Consider the following 19598-nt stretch of genomic DNA (forward strand, 5'->3'; position numbering starts at 1 on the left):
TGCCCTTTCTGAAGCTGGATGGGTACGGGGGCACAGGGCCTCTACACCTGCACATAAACAGTCAGCATCATGGAAAACATTTGAAATGTCAACATTCTTAAAAGACGTCTTTGAGTTTCCCAAAGTTGTCTGTTCAGCATGAGCAAACTGCCATTTCCCCATGTGCAGGTAAATGCCCAGGACCTGTCGAGACTCCCTCTTAATCTCTTAACTACACCTGCTCCTCTCCCTCCCCACAGCCCTGCCTTAGTTCAGGCTACCGATGTCTCTCCCTTGGATGACCTTTCATCCAACTCCGTTTTCCTGTTTTGTCCCCTCTAATCCACTGTCCCTACTACAGCGTTGGTGAATTTCCATATGTGCAAATTGATATGCCCTATGGCTTAAAACTCTTCAGGGACTTCTTGTCCTCAGGATAAAGGCTAAATACCCACACTCATGGAGGAGACTGAATGCTTTCTGTCCCCCAGACACGCTGCGCCCCCAGGGGCATGTTGTCTGCACAGATCGCTGTCTCCCTCTGGCACCCTCTCCCTTCCTTCTTCTAGCCTACCTCTATCCACAATTTAGATGTAGGCTTGGTTCCTCTCCCGGAAGCTTTCTCTGATCCCCAGCTTTGTATCAGTGGCCCTCCCATGTGTTTTTTATAGCCCCTGTTTCTCCCTCTTTTGCAAGACTTACCACATATCGTAGTGATCTTTTTTTGTGTTTCTCTAATGCTTTAAGCTTCTGATGCACAGGGACCATGTCTTAGCTGTGTATCTTCATAATTGAATTAAGGCAAATGAGTGAGAATTACTAAAGCATGTTTGTTTTCACATCCAAGCTTGGAAACTTTGGCTTTGATGAGTCAGAACAGCTGATAAAGACAAACTAGTTCCCAGTTGGCTACGGATTATGTTCCAATGGTCCTCATGGTCTTGAATGGTCCTTGCTGTAGATTTACTTTTGGATTAGGCCCTTCTGAAGATGCCAACCTAATCTTGAATGGGCCAGTTTCTTTCTTTGAGTTAAACTAGTATAGTGTCACAGATATCAAGTGGAAAAGAAACCAGGGAGAGGAGCTGGGTCATGGTGGTCTTGTATGTCCATACTTCAGTATGACTACGGCGTTTTCAGGGGTTGGTTGAGTCCCTTCGTATCAGGGATGTTTCTTCTTAATAATGCCTAAAGGAGCTCATTAATGTGAAATTTGATAAAGACAACAAAAGGATTAATTAAGAAGAACTAAGTTCATACTATGAAATACACAGTTTGCTAGGAGTTACCTTAAGCATATATCACATAGGCAGTTATTAGAATGTGGTTCAGATATTAATTGCTAATCCATAGCAATTATGTTTCTAGGGTTTTTTGTTTACTCATTAATTTAGTAAATATTTAATGAGACCTATTACTGATAAGTACTAAGGATCAATAAAGAATAAGACTTAATCTTTGTCTTCTAAAGAACTTAGACTTATTCAAAGTCCTGATCTTTGCTCTTTCTGGGTCTTCATCTCCAGCTAGTCCACCTCTCTGCTGGTCCATCCTGTCCATGGGGACCAGACGTTCAAGACCCCTCATGGCCCAGTCCCAGCTCTCCTCTCCCCCTCACCCTGCTCTTCTCCTCCCGCCCTGGGTACCCACACTCACCACGTTTCGTGGACGTGCCGTGCACTTGTGCTTCTGTGCTGAATCACCATCAAAGCCCTTCTCTGTGTCTGCCATCTAGTCCTAGTCTCCGTCCTCTTCCCCACACACAGCCCACTACACCCTCTCCTTAACACCTTATTCAAAGCTCAGATCAGCGTTTCATAAGCACATGGGAAGTTGGTTCACAGTATAGGTACCCGGAGCCCACTACTACAGATTCTCAATGTCTAGGATGAGGTTCAGCAGGTGTATTTTGAGAACCCCTTCCCAGGTGATTCTGATCTCTTATCTCCAGCTGACAATGACAGTTTCCAATGTAATAGACATCCCATATCTGTTTGTCCTGTAGATATCTTTCTAATCACACTAGTTTGAGGTTGTCTTAAGGTAGAACAATAACTTAATGATCTATAACCTTGGCAAATAGCACAGATCACCTATAGGAACTGACAACACATGCCATCTACGGGAGAGAGATATTCAGATGCATCAAGTATTTCAACAGCGTTTTTCTCCTACAAAGCTATTAGTAAATTACAAGAACCAAGTTATGGATGGAAGTTACCAGGAAGCATATGAGATGATTTTCCAGAATATCTTAAGGGTGCCCTGGTTTTGAGCCCTATAGTGTCTTTGTCTCTCTAACCCTTCTTCTCCATGGGCAGTTTACACAGTCGTTATGAAGGCCATTGAAAACTCATGTCCTCCCTTCCCAGGTCATCTAAAGTAAGAGGCAGCATGTAGTGGAACCTGCTCTTCTTCTGTTTGTCTACACAGAGATCATTTTTTAAAAATCGGTATTAAAATGCTCTCAGGTTCCAGTGAATGCAGTTGTGTATCCTTTGATATACAGTGTGTACCAGTAGATGCCATTATGAATTGTTTGATATACAATGTATGTTAGAATTCACTTTGAAAAGACCTATTGAAAAACTAATTTGGAAGAGAATTGTATTCACTGTCGATAGTAATTTGCACTGTTTGGACTTTGCTCACGAAACCCATATTTTTAACATCTTTGTCCTGAATAAAGATGGTGGTGTATGATGTGCCTCTGAACTAAGGCTCTGTAGCAAGAAGTAGGGGTGAACTCATTCTAAGTGAGATGCTTGTGACTCTACTCTGTAATAGGGTAGTGTATGTGGAACTGACATTTAGTTAGTGCTTCATAGATAAGTTATGATGATATATTTAATGAGTATTTTTAGCAGAGATATTTAAAAGAAATAAGAATGTTATTGTCCACTAATGACAATGATGTTACCTAACCTTGCATCGGTAAGGGATAAGTTTCCAGTAGTACTTTTCCAGCAATAGGGATGATACACACCACCCATTTAGGGCTGCCAGATTAAGCAAATGTAAATACAAGGTGCCCAGTTTAATGTGAATAATGATATACAGTAGGTAATGAATACTTATACATACTTACACTAAAAAGTATTCATATTCATTGTTTATCTGAAATTCAAATTTAACTGGGCATCCTGTATTTTACATGGCAACCCTAGCCCTATCCAAAATCTCTCACTCTGCCCCCTACCCCTGCCCCAGGGACTAGGCAGGCCTAGTGATCCGTGCCTCTGTGCCTACTCAGCAGAACAGAGGAACACTCCCAACTGGCATGCAAATGCTCTCATTAGAAACTACTTCTAATCATTTGGGCTTATACTTCCTGTGCTCGATAAAGCAGAAAATTATTTCGTAGCTGAAGTATCCATAAAAAGTACACTGACCATACCTCTAAATAGAAGAAGAGTTTTTAATGTGATAAATTGGAAGCCACTGCCAGAAGCAAAATGGAATGAAAAGCTACTTAGAAATCACGTACAAGGAATAACTATTGCCTCTCGTTGCCACCCCCACCCCAGCTCAGAAGATTAAGAAAAGTTCTCAGGTGTCTCTGGAGTGGAAAAAGTTACTTCACCGGCCTTTAGACACTGAATTTCGACAGAATTACCAAATTCCAGCTAAAATTCCCGAGTGTCAGGATTTTAGTTTCAAATATGGATGCTACTCAAGCCTGCCACTTGCTGCTCAGGGTCTCGGTGAGTACAGCTGGAGTTGTTAAAACAACTCCACAGATCCCGTCCCCTTGCTCCACGATCCCTCAGTGCAGAGGGCCCTGGTGGCCAATTTGAACACAGCCGTGGAGAAAGCCACCAATGCTGGCATGGGGTTGGAACCTTGCCACTGTGGCTCCCAGCCTCACCCCCAGGAACTAGACCACTTCTGAAAAGGACTGACTGCTCATGCCGTGAAATGAGCAGTCTCTGCCTGGGACGGCAGTGGCTGTGATGGGGGACACTTCCTCCTATAAAATGAATGGAAGGATGCGGTTACTGTAAAATAATAGAAAAAGAGATTAGGAAGGAATCAAATTAGTCTCGTCAATTATCTACAGGAGACATATCTGCATGGCACACCCTCAAGATTTAGCGCCCATTCTGTTTAAGTAAGTGTTCTTTTATGCCCCAATTCCTATTGTTTTCATTTTAATGAAAGTTGTTAAAAGTCCCATGGCCAAGCCACCTGCAAGCTGCCGGTTGGGAAGATAACTTGATGTCAGTCTGAGGTGTGATTTATTTTTGGCATGGAGTTGGGATCAAGTAATACTTGAGATGAAAGACAAAATAGAAGCTTAGCATCTTGGGGTCAGAAGGAAGCCTGGAAGATACTTACTCTAGAGCCTCAAGCTATGTGTGAACCTCCTCCACCCCATNACATAGGCAGTTATTAGAATGTGGTTCAGATATTAATTGCTAATCCATAGCAATTATGTTTGTAGGGTTTTTTGCTTACTCATTAATTTAGTAAATATTTAATGAGACCTATTACTGATAAGTACTAAGGATCAATAAAGAATAAGACTTAATCTTTGTCTTCTGAAGAACTTAGACTTATTCAAAGTCCTGATCTTTGCTCTTTCTGGGTCTTCATCTCCAGCTAGTCCACCTCTCTGCTGGTCCATCCTGTCCATGGGGACCAGACGTTCAAGACCCCTCACGGCCCAGTCCCAGCTCTCCTCTCCCCCTCACCCTGCTCTTCTCCTCCCGCCCTGGGTACCCACACTCACCACGTTTCGTGGACGTGCCGTGCACTTGTGCTTCTGTGCTGAATCACCATCAAAGCCCTTCTCTGTGTCTGCCATCTAGTCCTAGTCTCCGTCCTCTTCCCCACACACAGCCCACTACACCCTCTCCTTAACACCTTATTCAAAGCTCAGATCAGCGTTTCATAAGCACATGGGAAGTTGGTTCACAGTATAGGTACCCGGAGCCCACTACTACAGATTCTCAATGTCTAGGATGAGGTTCAGCAGGTGTATTTTGAGAACCCCTTCCCAGGTGATTCTGATCTCTTATCTCCAGCTGACAATGACAGTTTCCAATGTAATAGACATCCCATATCTGTTTGTCCTGTAGATATCTTTCTAATCACACTAGTTTGAGGTTGTCTTAAGGTAGAACAATAACTTAATGATCTATAACCTTGGCAAATAGCACAGATCACCTATAGGAACTGACAACACATGCCATCTACGGGAGAGAGATATTCAGATGCATCAAGTATTTCAACAGCGTTTTTCTCCTACAAAGCTATTAGTAAATTACAAGAACCAAGTTATGGATGGAAGTTACCAGGAAGCATATGAGATGATTTTCCAGAATATCTTAAGGGTGCCCTGGTTTTGAGCCCTATAGTGTCTTTGTCTCTCTAACCCTTCTTCTCCATGGGCAGTTTACACAGTCGTTATGCAGGCCATTGAAAACTCATGTCCTCCCTTCCCAGGTCATCTAAAGTAAGAGGCAGCATGTAGTGGAACCTGCTCTTCTTCTGTTTGTCTACACAGAGATCATTTTTTAAAAATCGGTATTAAAATGCTCTCAGGTTCCAGTGAATGCAGTTGTGTATCCTTTGATATACAGTGTGTACCAGTAGATGCCATTATGAATTGTTTGATATACAATGTATGTTAGAATTCACTTTGAAAAGACCTATTGAAAAACTAATTTGGAAGAGAATTGTATTCACTGTCGATAGTAATTTGCACTGTTTGGACTTTGCTCACGAAACCCATATTTTTAACATCTTTGTCCTGAATAAAGATGGTGGTGTATGATGTGCCTCTGAACTAAGGCTCTGTAGCAAGAAGTAGGGGTGAACTCATTCTAAGTGAGATGCTTGTGACTCTACTCTGTAATAGGGTAGTGTATGTGGAACTGACATTTAGTTAGTGCTTCATAGATAAGTTATGATGATATATTTAATGAGTATTTTTAGCAGAGATATTTAAAAGAAATAAGAATGTTATTGTCCACTAATGACAATGATGTTACCTAACCTTGCATCGGTAAGGGATAAGTTTCCAGTAGTACTTTTCCAGCAATAGGGATGATACACACCACCCATTTAGGGCTGCCAGATTAAGCAAATGTAAATACAAGGTGCCCAGTTTAATGTGAATAATGATATACAGTAGGTAATGAATACTTATACATACTTACACTAAAAAGTATTCATATTCATTGTTTATCTGAAATTCAAATTTAACTGGGCATCCTGTATTTTACATGGCAACCCTAGCCCTATCCAAAATCTCTCACTCTGCCCCCTACCCCTGCCCCAGGGACTAGGCAGGCCTAGTGATCCGTGCCTCTGTGCCTACTCAGCAGAACAGAGGAACACTCCCAACTGGCATGCAAATGCTCTCATTAGAAACTACTTCTAATCATTTGGGCTTATACTTCCTGTGCTCGATAAAGCAGAAAATTATTTTGTAGCTGAAGTATCCATAAAAAGTACACTGACCATACCTCTAAACAGAAACTACTTCTAATCATTTGGGCTTATACTTCCTGTGCTCGATAAAGCAGAAAATTATTTCGTAGCTGAAGTATCCATAAAAAGTACACTGACCATACCTCTAAATAGAAGAAGAGTTTTTAATGTGATAAATTGGAAGCCACTGCCAGAAGCAAAATGGAATGAAAAGCTACTTAGAAATCACGTACAAGGAATAACTATTGCCTCTCGTTGCCACCCCCACCCCAGCTCAGAAGATTAAGAAAAGTTCTCAGGTGTCTCTGGAGTGGAAAAAGTTACTTCACCGGCCTTTAGACACTGAATTTCGACAGAATTACCAAATTCCAGCTAAAATTCCCGAGTGTCAGGATTTTAGTTTCAAATATGGATGCTACTCAAGCCTGCCACTTGCTGCTCAGGGTCTCGGTGAGTAAAGCTGTAGTTGTTAAAACAACTCCACAGATCCTGTCCCCTTGCTCCACGATCCCTCAGTGCGGAGGGCCCTGGTGGCCAATTTGAACACAGCCGTGGAGAAAGCCACCAATGCTGGCATGGGGTTGGAACCTTGCCACTGTGGTTCCCAGCCTCACCCCCAGGAACTAGACCACTTCTGAAAAGGACTGACTGCTCATGCTGTGAAATGAGCAGTCTCTGCCTGGGACGGCAGTGGCTGTGATGGGGGACACTTCCTCCTATAAAATGAATGGAAGGATGCGGTTTCTGTAAAATAATAGAAAAAGAGATTAGGAAGGAATCAAATTAGTCTTGTCAATTATCTACTGGAGACATATCTGCATGGCACACCCTCAAGCATTTCCAGATTTAGTGCCCATTCTGTTTAAGTAAGTGTTCTTTTATGACCTCAGTTCCTATTGTTTTTCTCTGGAGTGGAAAAAGTTACTTCACCGGCCTTTAGACACTGAATTTCGACAGAATTACCAAATTCCAGCTAAAATTCCCGAGTGTCAGGATTTTAGTTTCAAATATGGATGCTACTCAAGCCTGCCACTTGCTGCTCAGGGTCTCGGTGAGTACAGCTGGAGTTGTTAAAACAACTCCACAGATCCCGTCCCCTTGCTCCACGATCCCTCAGTGCAGAGGGCCCTGGTGGCCAATTTGAACACAGCCGTGGAGAAAGCCACCAATGCTGGCATGGGGTTGGAACCTTGCCACTGTGGCTCCCAGCCTCACCCCCAGGAACTAGACCACTTCTGAAAAGGACTGACTGCTCATGCCGTGAAATGAGCAGTCTCTGCCTGGGACGGCAGTGGCTGTGATGGGGGACACTTCCTCCTATAAAATGAATGGAAGGATGCGGTTACTGTAAAATAATAGAAAAAGAGATTAGGAAGGAATCAAATTAGTCTCGTCAATTATCTACAGGAGACATATCTGCATGGCACACCCTCAAGATTTAGCGCCCATTCTGTTTAAGTAAGTGTTCTTTTATGCCCCAATTCCTATTGTTTTCATTTTAATGAAAGTTGTTAAAAGTCCCATGGCCAAGCCACCTGCAAGCTGCCGGTTGGGAAGATAACTTGATGTCAGTCTGAGGTGTGATTTATTTTTGGCATGGAGTTGGGATCAAGTAATACTTGAGACCACCGGGCCGGCCCCCTATTGTTTTCATTTTAATTAAAGTTGTTAAAAGTCCCATGGCCAAGCCACCTGCAAGCTGCCGGTTGGGAAGATAACTTGGTGTCAGTCTGAGGTGTGATTTATTTTTGGCATGGAGTTGGGATCAAGTAATACTTGAGTTGAAAGACAAAATAGAAGCTTAGCATCTTGGGGTCAGAAGGAAGCCTGGAAGATACTTACTCTAGAGCCTCAAGCTATGTGTGAACCTCCTCCACCCCATCCTTGCCAAGAAGGATGCCTCCCCTGCTGACACACTTCAGGGCAGTGCCCCATCCCCCTAGGCTGCTCCTTCATTGTCACATGCCCCAACTGTTTCAAAGTTCCATCAGCTGGGATACTCCTTGCTAAACCTCTAGCCATTGGTTCTACTTTTTCCCATGGAAGTAACTAGTATAAACCTATTATTCTATGAAACTTTATCATATGCATTCTAAGTATAATCCTTTTGAGTTGAGGCATTTCCAGACCCTACAGACACTCTTCCCAGGCTGTAGCACCAAATACTCTCAAATACCTTCACCAGTCTGGTCCTTCCATGTGGCCAATGGCCCCTTTAAGGGGGACACCTGAAACTGAAAACAGTATTTAAGGTGTTGTCAAGGTTTACAAAGATTGGGCAAGTTGTAGAAATTGTTTTCACATCATGTCTTCATTATTTTTTTTAATGAGAGTTCATGAATATCAGAAGCCACATTAATGAATATTCAAATCAAATATAAGTGATTTGGGGGTTGCCTGCACCTCAACCTCCTTTAGTCTGAATGGACAATGACTGCTGACTGTAAATATCATCATTCTTCCAAACTGCTCATCCTAAGACACCTAGATCCCCGAAGGGAGGTCTCTTGGCGCACCAATCCAGTGACTGCGTGGAAGATGTCCTGAAAGAAAAAAGAGCTTCAGTGAAGACCTTTACATATTAAGCAGGTGGTAAACATGACCACCCTAACACACTGATATGCTAGGAGTAGGATTCCGGGAGAACTTCTTTTCTGAATATGATGGTCAAACTCACCCTTCTGGCCATTGTCTTCCATCACTCCCGCTTCCTGCTGCACAAGTCTATGGAATCCTAGCAACTGTGCACAGCCCCTAGTCACTGAAGGAATCAGCACACCACAGCGCCTTAGTTTTCAATGTTATAAGGACACCAATTAAGCTCCAGGCTGGGATCAGGGCTGTCAGGGGTGTGTTCAAACAACAAGGGTGAGAATTCTTTGCTTAGGTGACAGAGCTCTGTGTTTCTTTAGTGCCTTCTGTGCTGCACAGCTACATGAGAAATCAAGAACGGACGAAGAAGCAGACCACGTACCAAAGTGACTATGGGAAAGCCTACCTGGATTTCTTAATGATTTTAAACTCATTTACTCCCACCCAAATCAAGGAGTACCTTGATAGTGTTTCCTACAAAGGTAAGATGAGATCTTGAGTTACTGTTTCATCCATTTACAGGTCACAGTCCATTGCTTTATGCCACATTGTTCCAATTTCTAGCCACTGGAGTTGAATGTCCACAGAAAGAAAAATATTGCCAAAAATAAAAATAAAAAAACCTCAATCCATCGAGAAGACATTTTTCTTAAAAGAAACCCCAGTTACTATATTCCCACTTATTAAGAAGAAGACATACAGCTTTTCCTTCATTTCTGATCTCATTTTGCCTGTGGATGTTTTGTTTGTTTGTTTTTTCTTCCTGCTCCAGAATGACTTCTCTTTTTCTTATAGCTAATTGTTTTCTCCAGTGGGTATTTGTACTATCTCGCTGTTTTATTTTGTTTGATCTTTCTTTCCTGTTTGGTGGTACTTTTTTGTGACAGTCTTTTTAAGGGACATGAGAATCTCCATATAGCACACTCTCAAAGAGAGCAAATGCCATTCTCAGGATGGTGTGACTTCACTCCACATGACAAAGACTTAGCCCACTTTGGGGTCGTGTGATTGGAATCAGTTTGGAAGCATCTTAGGGGCAACTGGTCAGTGTAACCGAGAGCATGTAAAACATCAACTCAGAGAATAAAATAGTTTCGGGGAGGAATGGGGTATTTTCTACCCTTGCATACTGAGGGCTGAGGGCCTAAAGGCCCTTAAAAGAGCTTGACTGTTGGGTTTCTGGGGAGTATGAGAAGCAGATGTCTTGCTTCATGCTGAGGCAGAAGCAGAAGTATGTCTTTTCAGTTGGGAGTCTCACCCCTCTCAACAGATGTCTCTGGACCAGTTTGATACTTCACAAGTGGCTCCGGGAGCTCCAGTCTTCCCGGAAGGCAGAGCAGAGCTCTCCAGCGAGCTCAGGCCTACCTTCCTGGGCTTTTCCCCAGCCATGGTGCATACGTATAAAATCATCCTCTGCATTTTATAAGGAGCTCTTTTTACCTTTTGGAACCACATCTGTTGGACCTGATAGAAGGAGTATTTCTGTCTTCCCTAAGCAGATGCTCCCATTTGCCCAGGGATTTGCAATACAGATGCAGCTGTCACTTCTCTGCCTGCATGGAAACCATGTTGGCTGCTGGGCACCTTGTGTCTTGTTGTGTGTGTGTCTATTTGCAATCTGAGCCTTAGGGTACCCTCTAAGGGTGAACCAGGGACTCCTCTAAGTGCTCCAGAGCCTCTGCTCAACTTGGAGCTACATCTCCAAGATACCTAGGGTAAGGTGATCTTTCAGGTAAACACTATCTGTCCACCCAGGTGGGCTTTCCTCCCCAGGCAGGTGAGATGTGACCTATTAGCTGACAAGGTAGCTTTAGGACAGGCTAGGTTTTTGTTTCTTCTTAGCTCTCCTGCTTTCCTGGTTCCTGTAGGATGGCACTGGGGGCAGATACCTGAAGGCTCATTCCCCAGAGCTTTGCAATTTTGTGCTTACTTGGGCTGATGTGGGATCTGCTTCCTGTGGGTTTTAGTTCTCTTTTCCTGGATCTGTTTGAGGCTGGCCCACTTACCAACGCCAGCTGTGTCAGAGGCTGACAAGCAAACAGCAGGTTCCCTTTGAATTCCTACGCCCCAAACCTCTTGTCATTTTCTAGTGTCAGGGATGACACAAATGCTTTTCAGCTGGCGAATATCTCAGCAGAGCTCTTTTGTGTGGTAGGGCTGAACGAGTAGGCAGAGAATAAAAAAATATATTAAAAAAAAAAACCTGGCAGATGTCTTAGCCGAGTTGCTGTCAACTCAGCTCAGATGTTTTCCTGGACTATCCCTCGTAGGTAGCAGGCTCTGATGGCATAGGAGCTCAGAACAGGTCCTTTTTGAAAGAGCGAGAGGGAGGGGACTGAGCAGCCTTCCCCTTAAGTTGGGGTGGAAGGCAGAGGAGGCTGGAGAGATGGCAGGGAGAGGTGGAAGAGAGAAAACTCCAGAAAGATGAAATATAAAGCTGGGGAAGAAGAGAGAAGAGAGCAGCTAGCTGAAGATAAATCTTTCATTCCATGAACTGTGTGTTACCACTATTTGGTAATGAGTTTCTTTATAACTCAAGCAGATTGAATGAGATGTCTTTTGTGGCTACTCTATTTTCGAAATTGCTTTAATTGCTGAGCCTGATTCAGGCCACCCAGCAGCTTAGTCTTCGGGCACCTGTTACCTATTGGTAAAGACTGTGTCACGTATCCACTTTCCCCCACTTGAAAGATACCATCTGAAATGTGGTTTTCTGTAAATTTTTCAGCTGTGCCTCCCTCCCCATCTCTTCCTCCCATGGAAACTCCCATGAATATGGCTATCCAAAACATCCTTCTTTCTGCCTGTGATGGTTTCAATACGAAGAATTGCATTTATTCATCATCTGAAATGTGGTTTTCTGTAAATTTTTCAGCTGTGCCTCCCTCCCCATCTCTTCCTCCCGTGGAAACTCCCATGAATATGGCTATCCAAAACGTCCTTCTTTCTGCCTGTGATGGTTTCAATACGAAGAATTGCATTTATTCATTCACTCAATAAACTTCATTGAATATCTATATGCTCACTTGGTACAAAGATAAATTTTAAAAAATCCCTCTTCTCAGGGAACTCTTTGTCTGGTGTGGGAGACAGACACATAGTTATAATGTCAATAAGCCCTGTAATCGAAGTCATCTTTGGGTGTATTACAAGCCTTTGAGGGGTAGTCCCAACCTTGTAGGTCGACAGGGAATGAGGGAAGGCTGCTTGGAGGAGGTGTCCTTTAAGTCTCAAAGATGAATCTGCTTGACAAGGTGAGGCAGGGCCATTTCTAGCAGAAGGAATAGCATGAACGAACTTATGGGACATGAATCTGCATCTAAACATTATAAATATGGGTAGCACTTGAATTACAACTGGTAGCCTTTTTGAACAGTTAAGTTGACTTTAAATTTTACACAGTCTAATCTTTTTTTACTAATTCATGCCAATCTTGACTCATCTTGCATGTGTATCTGTGATATGAGGAGAAAGAATTTTTTTGTGCTTATTTTAAAGTAAACTTTCTGGTATAAAGTTTAAAACTAGAGACTGCAAATGAATTTGCACTGCAAATGACAAGGACTGATAATAGAAATGTTGACAGCAGGGAGTAATCACAAGTCCGTACATTGCTGGTGGGAACACCAAATCGTGCAATCACTCTGCAGACAGGTCTGGCAACTTCTCATAAAGTTACATGTGTACCTACTTTGTGACCCAGAAATTCCACTTCTGGGTATTTACCCAAGAGAAAAGAGAACATATGTCCACAAAAGGACATGTACAAGAATGTTTATAACCACTTCATTCTTAATAGCCTCAAAATGGATACAACCCAAATCTCTATCAACAGGAAAATGGATAAGTAAACTGGTATATTCACATAATGAGATACCACTTGATAATAAAAAGGAATGAATTATTAATGTGTACAACAAAATGTATCAACCTCAAAAATATTATGCTGAATGAAAGAAACCAGACAAAAGAATACCTTCTATATGATTTTATTTATTTGAAGGTCTACAACAGGCAAAACTTACCCATGATGAAAGAAATCTTGGGGTAGGAGGCATTGACTGGGAAGGAGCGTGAAGGGTCTTTATGAGATGGTGGAATTGATCTACATCATTACATGGGTGTGGGTTACACATATGCAAGTGTCAGTCTGTCAAACTGTATACATAAGATCAGTGCATTTCACTTTATGAAAAGTGTACCTCAATTAAAAAATACTAGGGTCAAAAAGGTTCAGAGTAGGGTAGGGACACTTCAAAATTAAACACAAGATCACAAAAACAAATACAGTCACGTTGCTTAACGATGAGGATGTGAGAAATGTATTGTTAGATGATTTTGTCATTCTGCAAGCATCATAGAGTCCACTTACACAAACCTAGATAGTATAGCCTACTACACACCTAGTCTATACGATATAGCCATTATAATCTTATGGAGCCACCATCATATATGTGGTCAGTCGTTGACTGAAACATCCTATGTGATGCATGACTGTAAATGTAAACATAAGTGGAGAGAAAAAAGGAACACGCATGCACATCCCTGATCTATGGACCTCAGCTGGCATTTATGACATTGAACAAGAAAACATGAACATCGAACATGACAACATGACATCACTTGCACTCTGACTCCTTTTTGGTTTTGGCTGCACAGATGACAATTGCTGGGAGTGAGCAAAATTTTACAGCTCAATTCTGTATAATTGAAAAAAGTATGTAATTAAGATTAGGGAATCATAGATGTTCAGGACCAGATAAGACTCCTTTATTTCACAGATGAGGAAATGGAGGCCCGGGAGTTAAAGGGCTTTCCCAGGGCCAAACAGATATTGCTCAAGGATAGCAAAGCCTACCAATGCTGGAGGGTATAAAAACAGCCTTGGCTTTTAAGAAACTTTTGTAGCAATAGTCTCTATTGTTTATCAACACTGTTTATTACTGTGCATCCAGTAATAAAAGGATAAGGCTACTATTTATTGAGTGTCTTTGATGGGCCAGACACTGTCTAGGTGCTTCATACACAACATTTTTAATCCATTCCAACAACTGTGCCAGGTAAGTACTGTCACCTGTATTCAAAAATGAGGGAATGAAGAAGTGGAGAGGTTAAACGGCTTGTTAACACGAGAGTACTTCAGAAAGTTCATAGACAAATGGAATTAAAAGATAACATGCCAGGTAAGTACTGTCACCTGTATTCAAAAATGAGGGAATGAAGAAGTGGAGAGGTTAAATGGCTTGTTAACACGAGAGTACTTCAGAAAGTTCATAGACAAATGGAATTAAAAGATAACCCCAATCTTTCCATGAACTTTTTGAAGTACCCTGGTACTTGCCAGCACATAACTGAAACTCATCTGTTTCATTCTAAAACCACGTTCTTTCCAGTAAGACTGCTGATCCCTTGAATATTAAGTGTACTCTTTTTTAATAATTATGCAACTGTGCCTCTGTAGGTATTACACACAATATCCTCTGATTATTTTGGTCTCTTATCAAATTTGTACATATAGTACTATTACCAGATATTTTTTTCCTAGAGTATTTCTATTTAGCATTTAAAGACATGGAAATTTTCATCCTGTTTTTCTTCATAATTTTCAGACAGACAAATTCTTGATCGCTTTATTCATTCTCACTGTGACACTGACAAGGGAAGAAATGAAAAAGGAAAATAGTTCAAGTGAAGAAAATCTGAAAATCAATGGAAATAGTAGGGCCTGCCTTGTCATTTTCTCAATAATCAAGGAAAAGTAAGATGCAAATTGCTCCAAACATGTTGTGATAGTCATGAATTTGTGTATTATTTTTATATTTTTAAAACATAAAAGTCATTTAAGGCTATAAATTTTCCACTGAATGCAGCTTTAGCTGTATCCAATAGATTTTTATAGAATGTTCCCTCCCCCTTTCAGATACTTAATTTGTGGTTTCAATTTTGATTTTCTCTTTGAACCAGGAATTATGTGGAAGAGATTTCTTAATTTCCCAATAATTAGAAGATTTTAAAATCTTTTCACTGTTGATTTCTTTTTTGCAGGAATTAAAGCAAAAAAATCTGTGCTTTGGGAAACTTATCAGTTTTCTTTTATACCATTAATTAAGTATATGATTAATTTGTGTGTTTGGATGAATATAAGAGAAAAAGATTTATAGTTTATTATATGTTTTAAATCTCTTTTATGTTTGCCTGATTGTTTACTTGAACTGTCAAATTCTGAAAAAGGAATATTAAAAACATCTCATAATAAATGTTTTTGTCAATTTCTTCTTGTACTTCTGGGATTTTTGCTTTAAATATACTTCTGGCTGCTATATTATTTATTTTGCTAAGGTATGACTTACACAGAGCTTCTTCAGATATCAATGTTTTCTCCATTATATGTTATGCCTCTTTGAGCTGGTTAATTCTTTTGGCTTTGAATTGCATTTTAATTGATATTAATGTGAACATTCATGCTGAGTTTTTTTGTTTGTTTTGTTTTGTTCCTTTGCATTTGCTTAGTATATCCTTAATTTCCAGTCTTTCTTGGTATCTTTGTTTCAGTGTGTTTCTAGAAATACCTTATACCTAGGTTTTATATTATAACTAATATGACAGTCTTCGTCTTTTGACAGAATTTAGTCAGGACACAGTAATTGTGATGTTTTACATACTTGGCTTTAAGTTTTCTATTTTATTGTTTGTTTGCTACTTCCTATTTGTTTTGTTTTATTTTACTTTGCCTAATTTTCTTCATTTTTCCCTCTACTGTTAGATTTTAAAATATACTATTTTTCATTGTACTAGTAGTTTTTATAACACGTGGTTATTACTAAATTTGGATTTCTCTACCAATATATAAAAATGGCATGATTTCTGCTCACTGTACTATCTACTTTCCCATTCCTCCCCTCCCCACTTACTGAAAAGACACCTTTTATTTCCTTGTTCCATGTTGTACTTGCCACTCCATCCCTCGTTTGTGCTCTTAGACATTTACACACACACACACACACACACACACACTCTCACTCACACACTCTCTCCTTTGCTAGCTGTTGGCTCTGGTCTTCTTCAATTTGTGGGAGCCTATAAACAGGTTACATGGGTTGGCCATCCCTCAGGTTGGGTCAGTCCATTGGGCCAAGGAAAACGAGCTTCAGGGGAAGGCTGGCCCGTTTCTGTTTAGTGGATAAACAGTGAGGGAGCTGGACTAACTGAAGGAGTACACTCACCTGCTGATGGGCAGGACAGCATCTCATCCTGCCTCTGTTCCTCCAGGTAGGGGAGGGATGGCTCTTTCTCAGCTGAACAGATTGGCAAAAGTTTGTTCCACTATTCCACCCCACCCTACCCCCAGGGCCACCAGGCTTAAGCACATCCCCAAGAACCACAAGCAACAGTGGATAGTGTGGCCCTACTGGAAGGAATTATCTCATGTCTGCCCATCTGGGGCCCATCAGGGAACCTTCAAGTCTGAGGTCTTTGCCACAGGCTCCAGCCAAGACAGCTTTCTTCTGCAGTCCTGAGCTGACTGCTCCAGCCCAGCACCAGGGCTCCAGACTTCCAGAGAACATGCATCTACAGACACACCCCAGTCCCCATCACTAATGCTCAGGTTGTCATGAGGCTGGGGGAGAGAGTTGAGCATGGGTAGTCAAAACAGGCTTTCAGTCCTCCATCTACTCACCACGAAAAGGCTCTTCCGTGGCCATTCTGTCAAATACCCCTCGTCCGTTCTCTGCTTCACCCATTTCCCAGGAAGTCCTGTGGAGGCACCTCTCCTTTCCCCCCTGTCCTGAGTAAGAACCACCAGCAGGACACATGGAGAGGTGGTGCACCTTACAAGTTTCCCAGCAGCAGTGAGGGTTTGTTTTTTTATGGATACTGGTTTGGACCTGTCCTCCTTTCTGCTTCCACTTTGTACCAAAACAGTAATATCCCAACCATCCCTCCTCCAGACAGGGATGGTTTTCTATTTATCGGCTCAGATTTCTTGCACGCCCCCACCTTCGCGGTTTGGGGCCAGTACTAGAGCATCAAGCTGCATCTGTGCCTTTCTCAGAGGGCTGGGAACTGCAGCAGTAGCCAAGCAGGAGCTCTGCCTGGATGCTGTTTGGTGTGTGCAGTGTACAACTTCCTGGTTATCCTCACAGCACCTGCTCCAAAGCAGAGCTCCATACTCCAGTGGGCCCTGAACCAAATATCAACAGATGAGTGTCCCTTCATCCAGTAAATATTCGTAGAGCACCTACTATGTGTCAGGCAGTGTTTTCGGAGATGGGAATAATATACTAGTGAAATATAGACGTGGAGCTTCGTTGGGCTGGATCACAGACCCCTCTGCCACGTCTTATGCAGGTCATGAGTCAGGTATTTGAAAAAAGATTCTGGTGGCCGATAACAGGATAGACATGCCTTATTCTGATATGAGCTCTGCAGCCAGTGGTTAGAAGCCTTTGTCTTATATACCAAAAGTACACAATAGTGGCAACAAGCCAAGGAGTACATGGGAGCTCGTGCGCACTAACACCACTCTTAAATAACTCATTTACAATGGATGTGCTGACTCATACACAGCCAGATATGAGGCAAGGGGGCCTGACTAAACTAACTCCAATTTCCTTACAAGCTTACACTCTAGAGGGGGCACCAAGATACTCCTACTGAGGAGGCATGATTTAGCTGAGACCTGAGGAGGAGGAGGAGGAGGAGGAGGAGCCAGCCATGTGAAGGGATGGGGAACAGCAAGACAAGGGCCTCAAGGTAGGAAAGATCTTGAAGCATTCTAGGAACTGACAGAAGGCAGAGAGGCTGAAGCATAATGAACTGGTTGGGGCCAGGGGCCAGGGGACCATCATACAAAGGGATATCAAGGAGGCAGGGGTCCGATCTTGGCCTGAATACTATTGTATTCCTGATAGCACAGACTCGTGTTCTAGTTACTGCATTCCAGAATATTCAGTACATTTCTATTGATTCAAGCTGTGGATCACCTGTGAACATAATCTGATTTTATGGTAATCCTCTTCTTCAAACTTTGGTAGCAGTTTTGTGCAGGACTAGAGTTTTCAGTGACTGCAGACATGTCTGTAGCTGAATCTTAAGCTTTCCACCTACCTCCACACCCTGGGAGTCCCTAATGGGATTCCTGACCTCCTAAAAGATTTTTTAAAAATTCTCATACGTGAAGGTTGCCTCTTTGTGCTATGAAGTTCTATGGGTTTGACAAAGCATAGTGTTATGTATTCACCATTACAGTATCATATAGAATCATTCTATAAATGAAATGATATTAACCACCCTAAAAATCCTCTGTGCTCCACCTGCTCAGTCCTCTACTCCTCCCTTCAAGCTGCTGATTACNATCCCTCAGGTTGGGTCAGTCCATTGGGCCAAGGAAAACGAGCTTCAGGGGAAGGCTGGCCTGTTTCTGTTTAGTGGATAAACAGTGAGGGAGCTGGACTAACCGAAGGAGTACACTCACCTGCTGATGGGCAGGACAGCATCTCATCCTGCCTCTGTTCCTCCAGGTAGGGGAGAGATGGCTCTTTCTCAGCTGAACAGATTGGCAAAAGTTCGTTCCACTATTGCACCCCACCCTACCCCCAGGGCCACCAGGCTTAAGCACATCCCCAAGAACCACAAGCAACAGTGGATAGTGTGGCCCTACTGGAAGGAATTATCTCATGTCTGCCCATCTGGGGCCCATCAGGGAACCTTCAAGTCAGAGGTCTTTGCCACAAGCTCCAGCCAAGACAGCTTTCTCCTGAAGTCCTGAGCTGACTGCTCCAGCCCAGCACCAGGGCTCCAGACTTCCAGAGAACATGAAGCTACAGACACACCCCAGTCCCCATCACTAATGCTCAGGTTGTCATGAGGCTGGGGGAGAGAGTTGAGCATGGGTAGTCAAAACAGGCTTTCAGTCCTCCATCTACTCACCACGAAAAGGCTCTTCCGTGGCCATTCTGTCAAATACCCCTCGTCCATTCTCTGCTTCACCCATTTCCCAGGAAGTCCTGTGGAGGCACCTCTCCTTTCCCCCCTGTCCTGAGTAAGAACCACCAGCAGGACACATGGAGAGGTGGTGCACCTTACAAGTTTCCCAGCAGCAGTGAGGGTTTGTTTTTTTATGGATACTGGTTTGGACCTGTCCTCCTTTCTGCTTCCACTTTGTACTAAAGCAGTAATATCCCAACCATCTCTCCTCCAGACAGGGATGGTTTTCTATTTATCGGCTCAGATTTCTTGCACGCCCCCACCTTCGCGGTTTGGGGCCAGTACTAGAGCATCAAGCTGCATCTGTGCCTTTCTCAGAGGGCTGGGAACTGCAGCAGTAGCCAAGCAGGAGCTCCGCCTGGATGCTGTTTGGTGTGTGCAGTGTGCAACTTCCTGGTTATCCTCACAGCACCTGCTCCAAAGCAGAGCTCCATACTCCAGTGGGCCCTGAACCAAATATCAACAGATGAGTGTCCCTTCATCCAGTAAATATTCGTAGAGCACCTACTATGTGTCAGGCAGTGTTTTCGGAGATGGGAATAATATAAGGAGATGGGAACAATATACTAGTGAAATATAGACATGGAGCTTTGTTGGGCTGG

At 42.6% G+C, this 19598-nt stretch overlaps 1 protein-coding gene across 1 annotated transcript in view; it reads left to right on the plus strand.

The window, feature by feature from the left end:
• The window catches only part of TEX26 (testis expressed 26), a 40216-nt gene extending 24935 nt beyond the window's left edge, over positions 1-15281 (plus strand). Inside the window, exons 5-7 of the mRNA XM_008590651.1 lie at positions 3507-3683; positions 9330-9491; positions 14619-15281. Of these exons, the coding sequence (XP_008588873.1) occupies positions 3507-3683; positions 9330-9491; positions 14619-14692 (413 nt within the window). The 3' untranslated portion in view covers positions 14693-15281. The remainder of the gene's footprint in view (positions 1-3506; positions 3684-9329; positions 9492-14618) is intronic.
• Positions 15282-19598: the final 4317 nt, after the last annotated feature.

This window comes from Galeopterus variegatus, unplaced genomic scaffold (assembly GCF_000696425.1).
Source record: "Galeopterus variegatus unplaced genomic scaffold, G_variegatus-3.0.2 Scaffold6252, whole genome shotgun sequence".
In the NCBI taxonomy this organism is placed as follows: domain Eukaryota; kingdom Metazoa; phylum Chordata; class Mammalia; order Dermoptera; family Cynocephalidae; genus Galeopterus; species Galeopterus variegatus.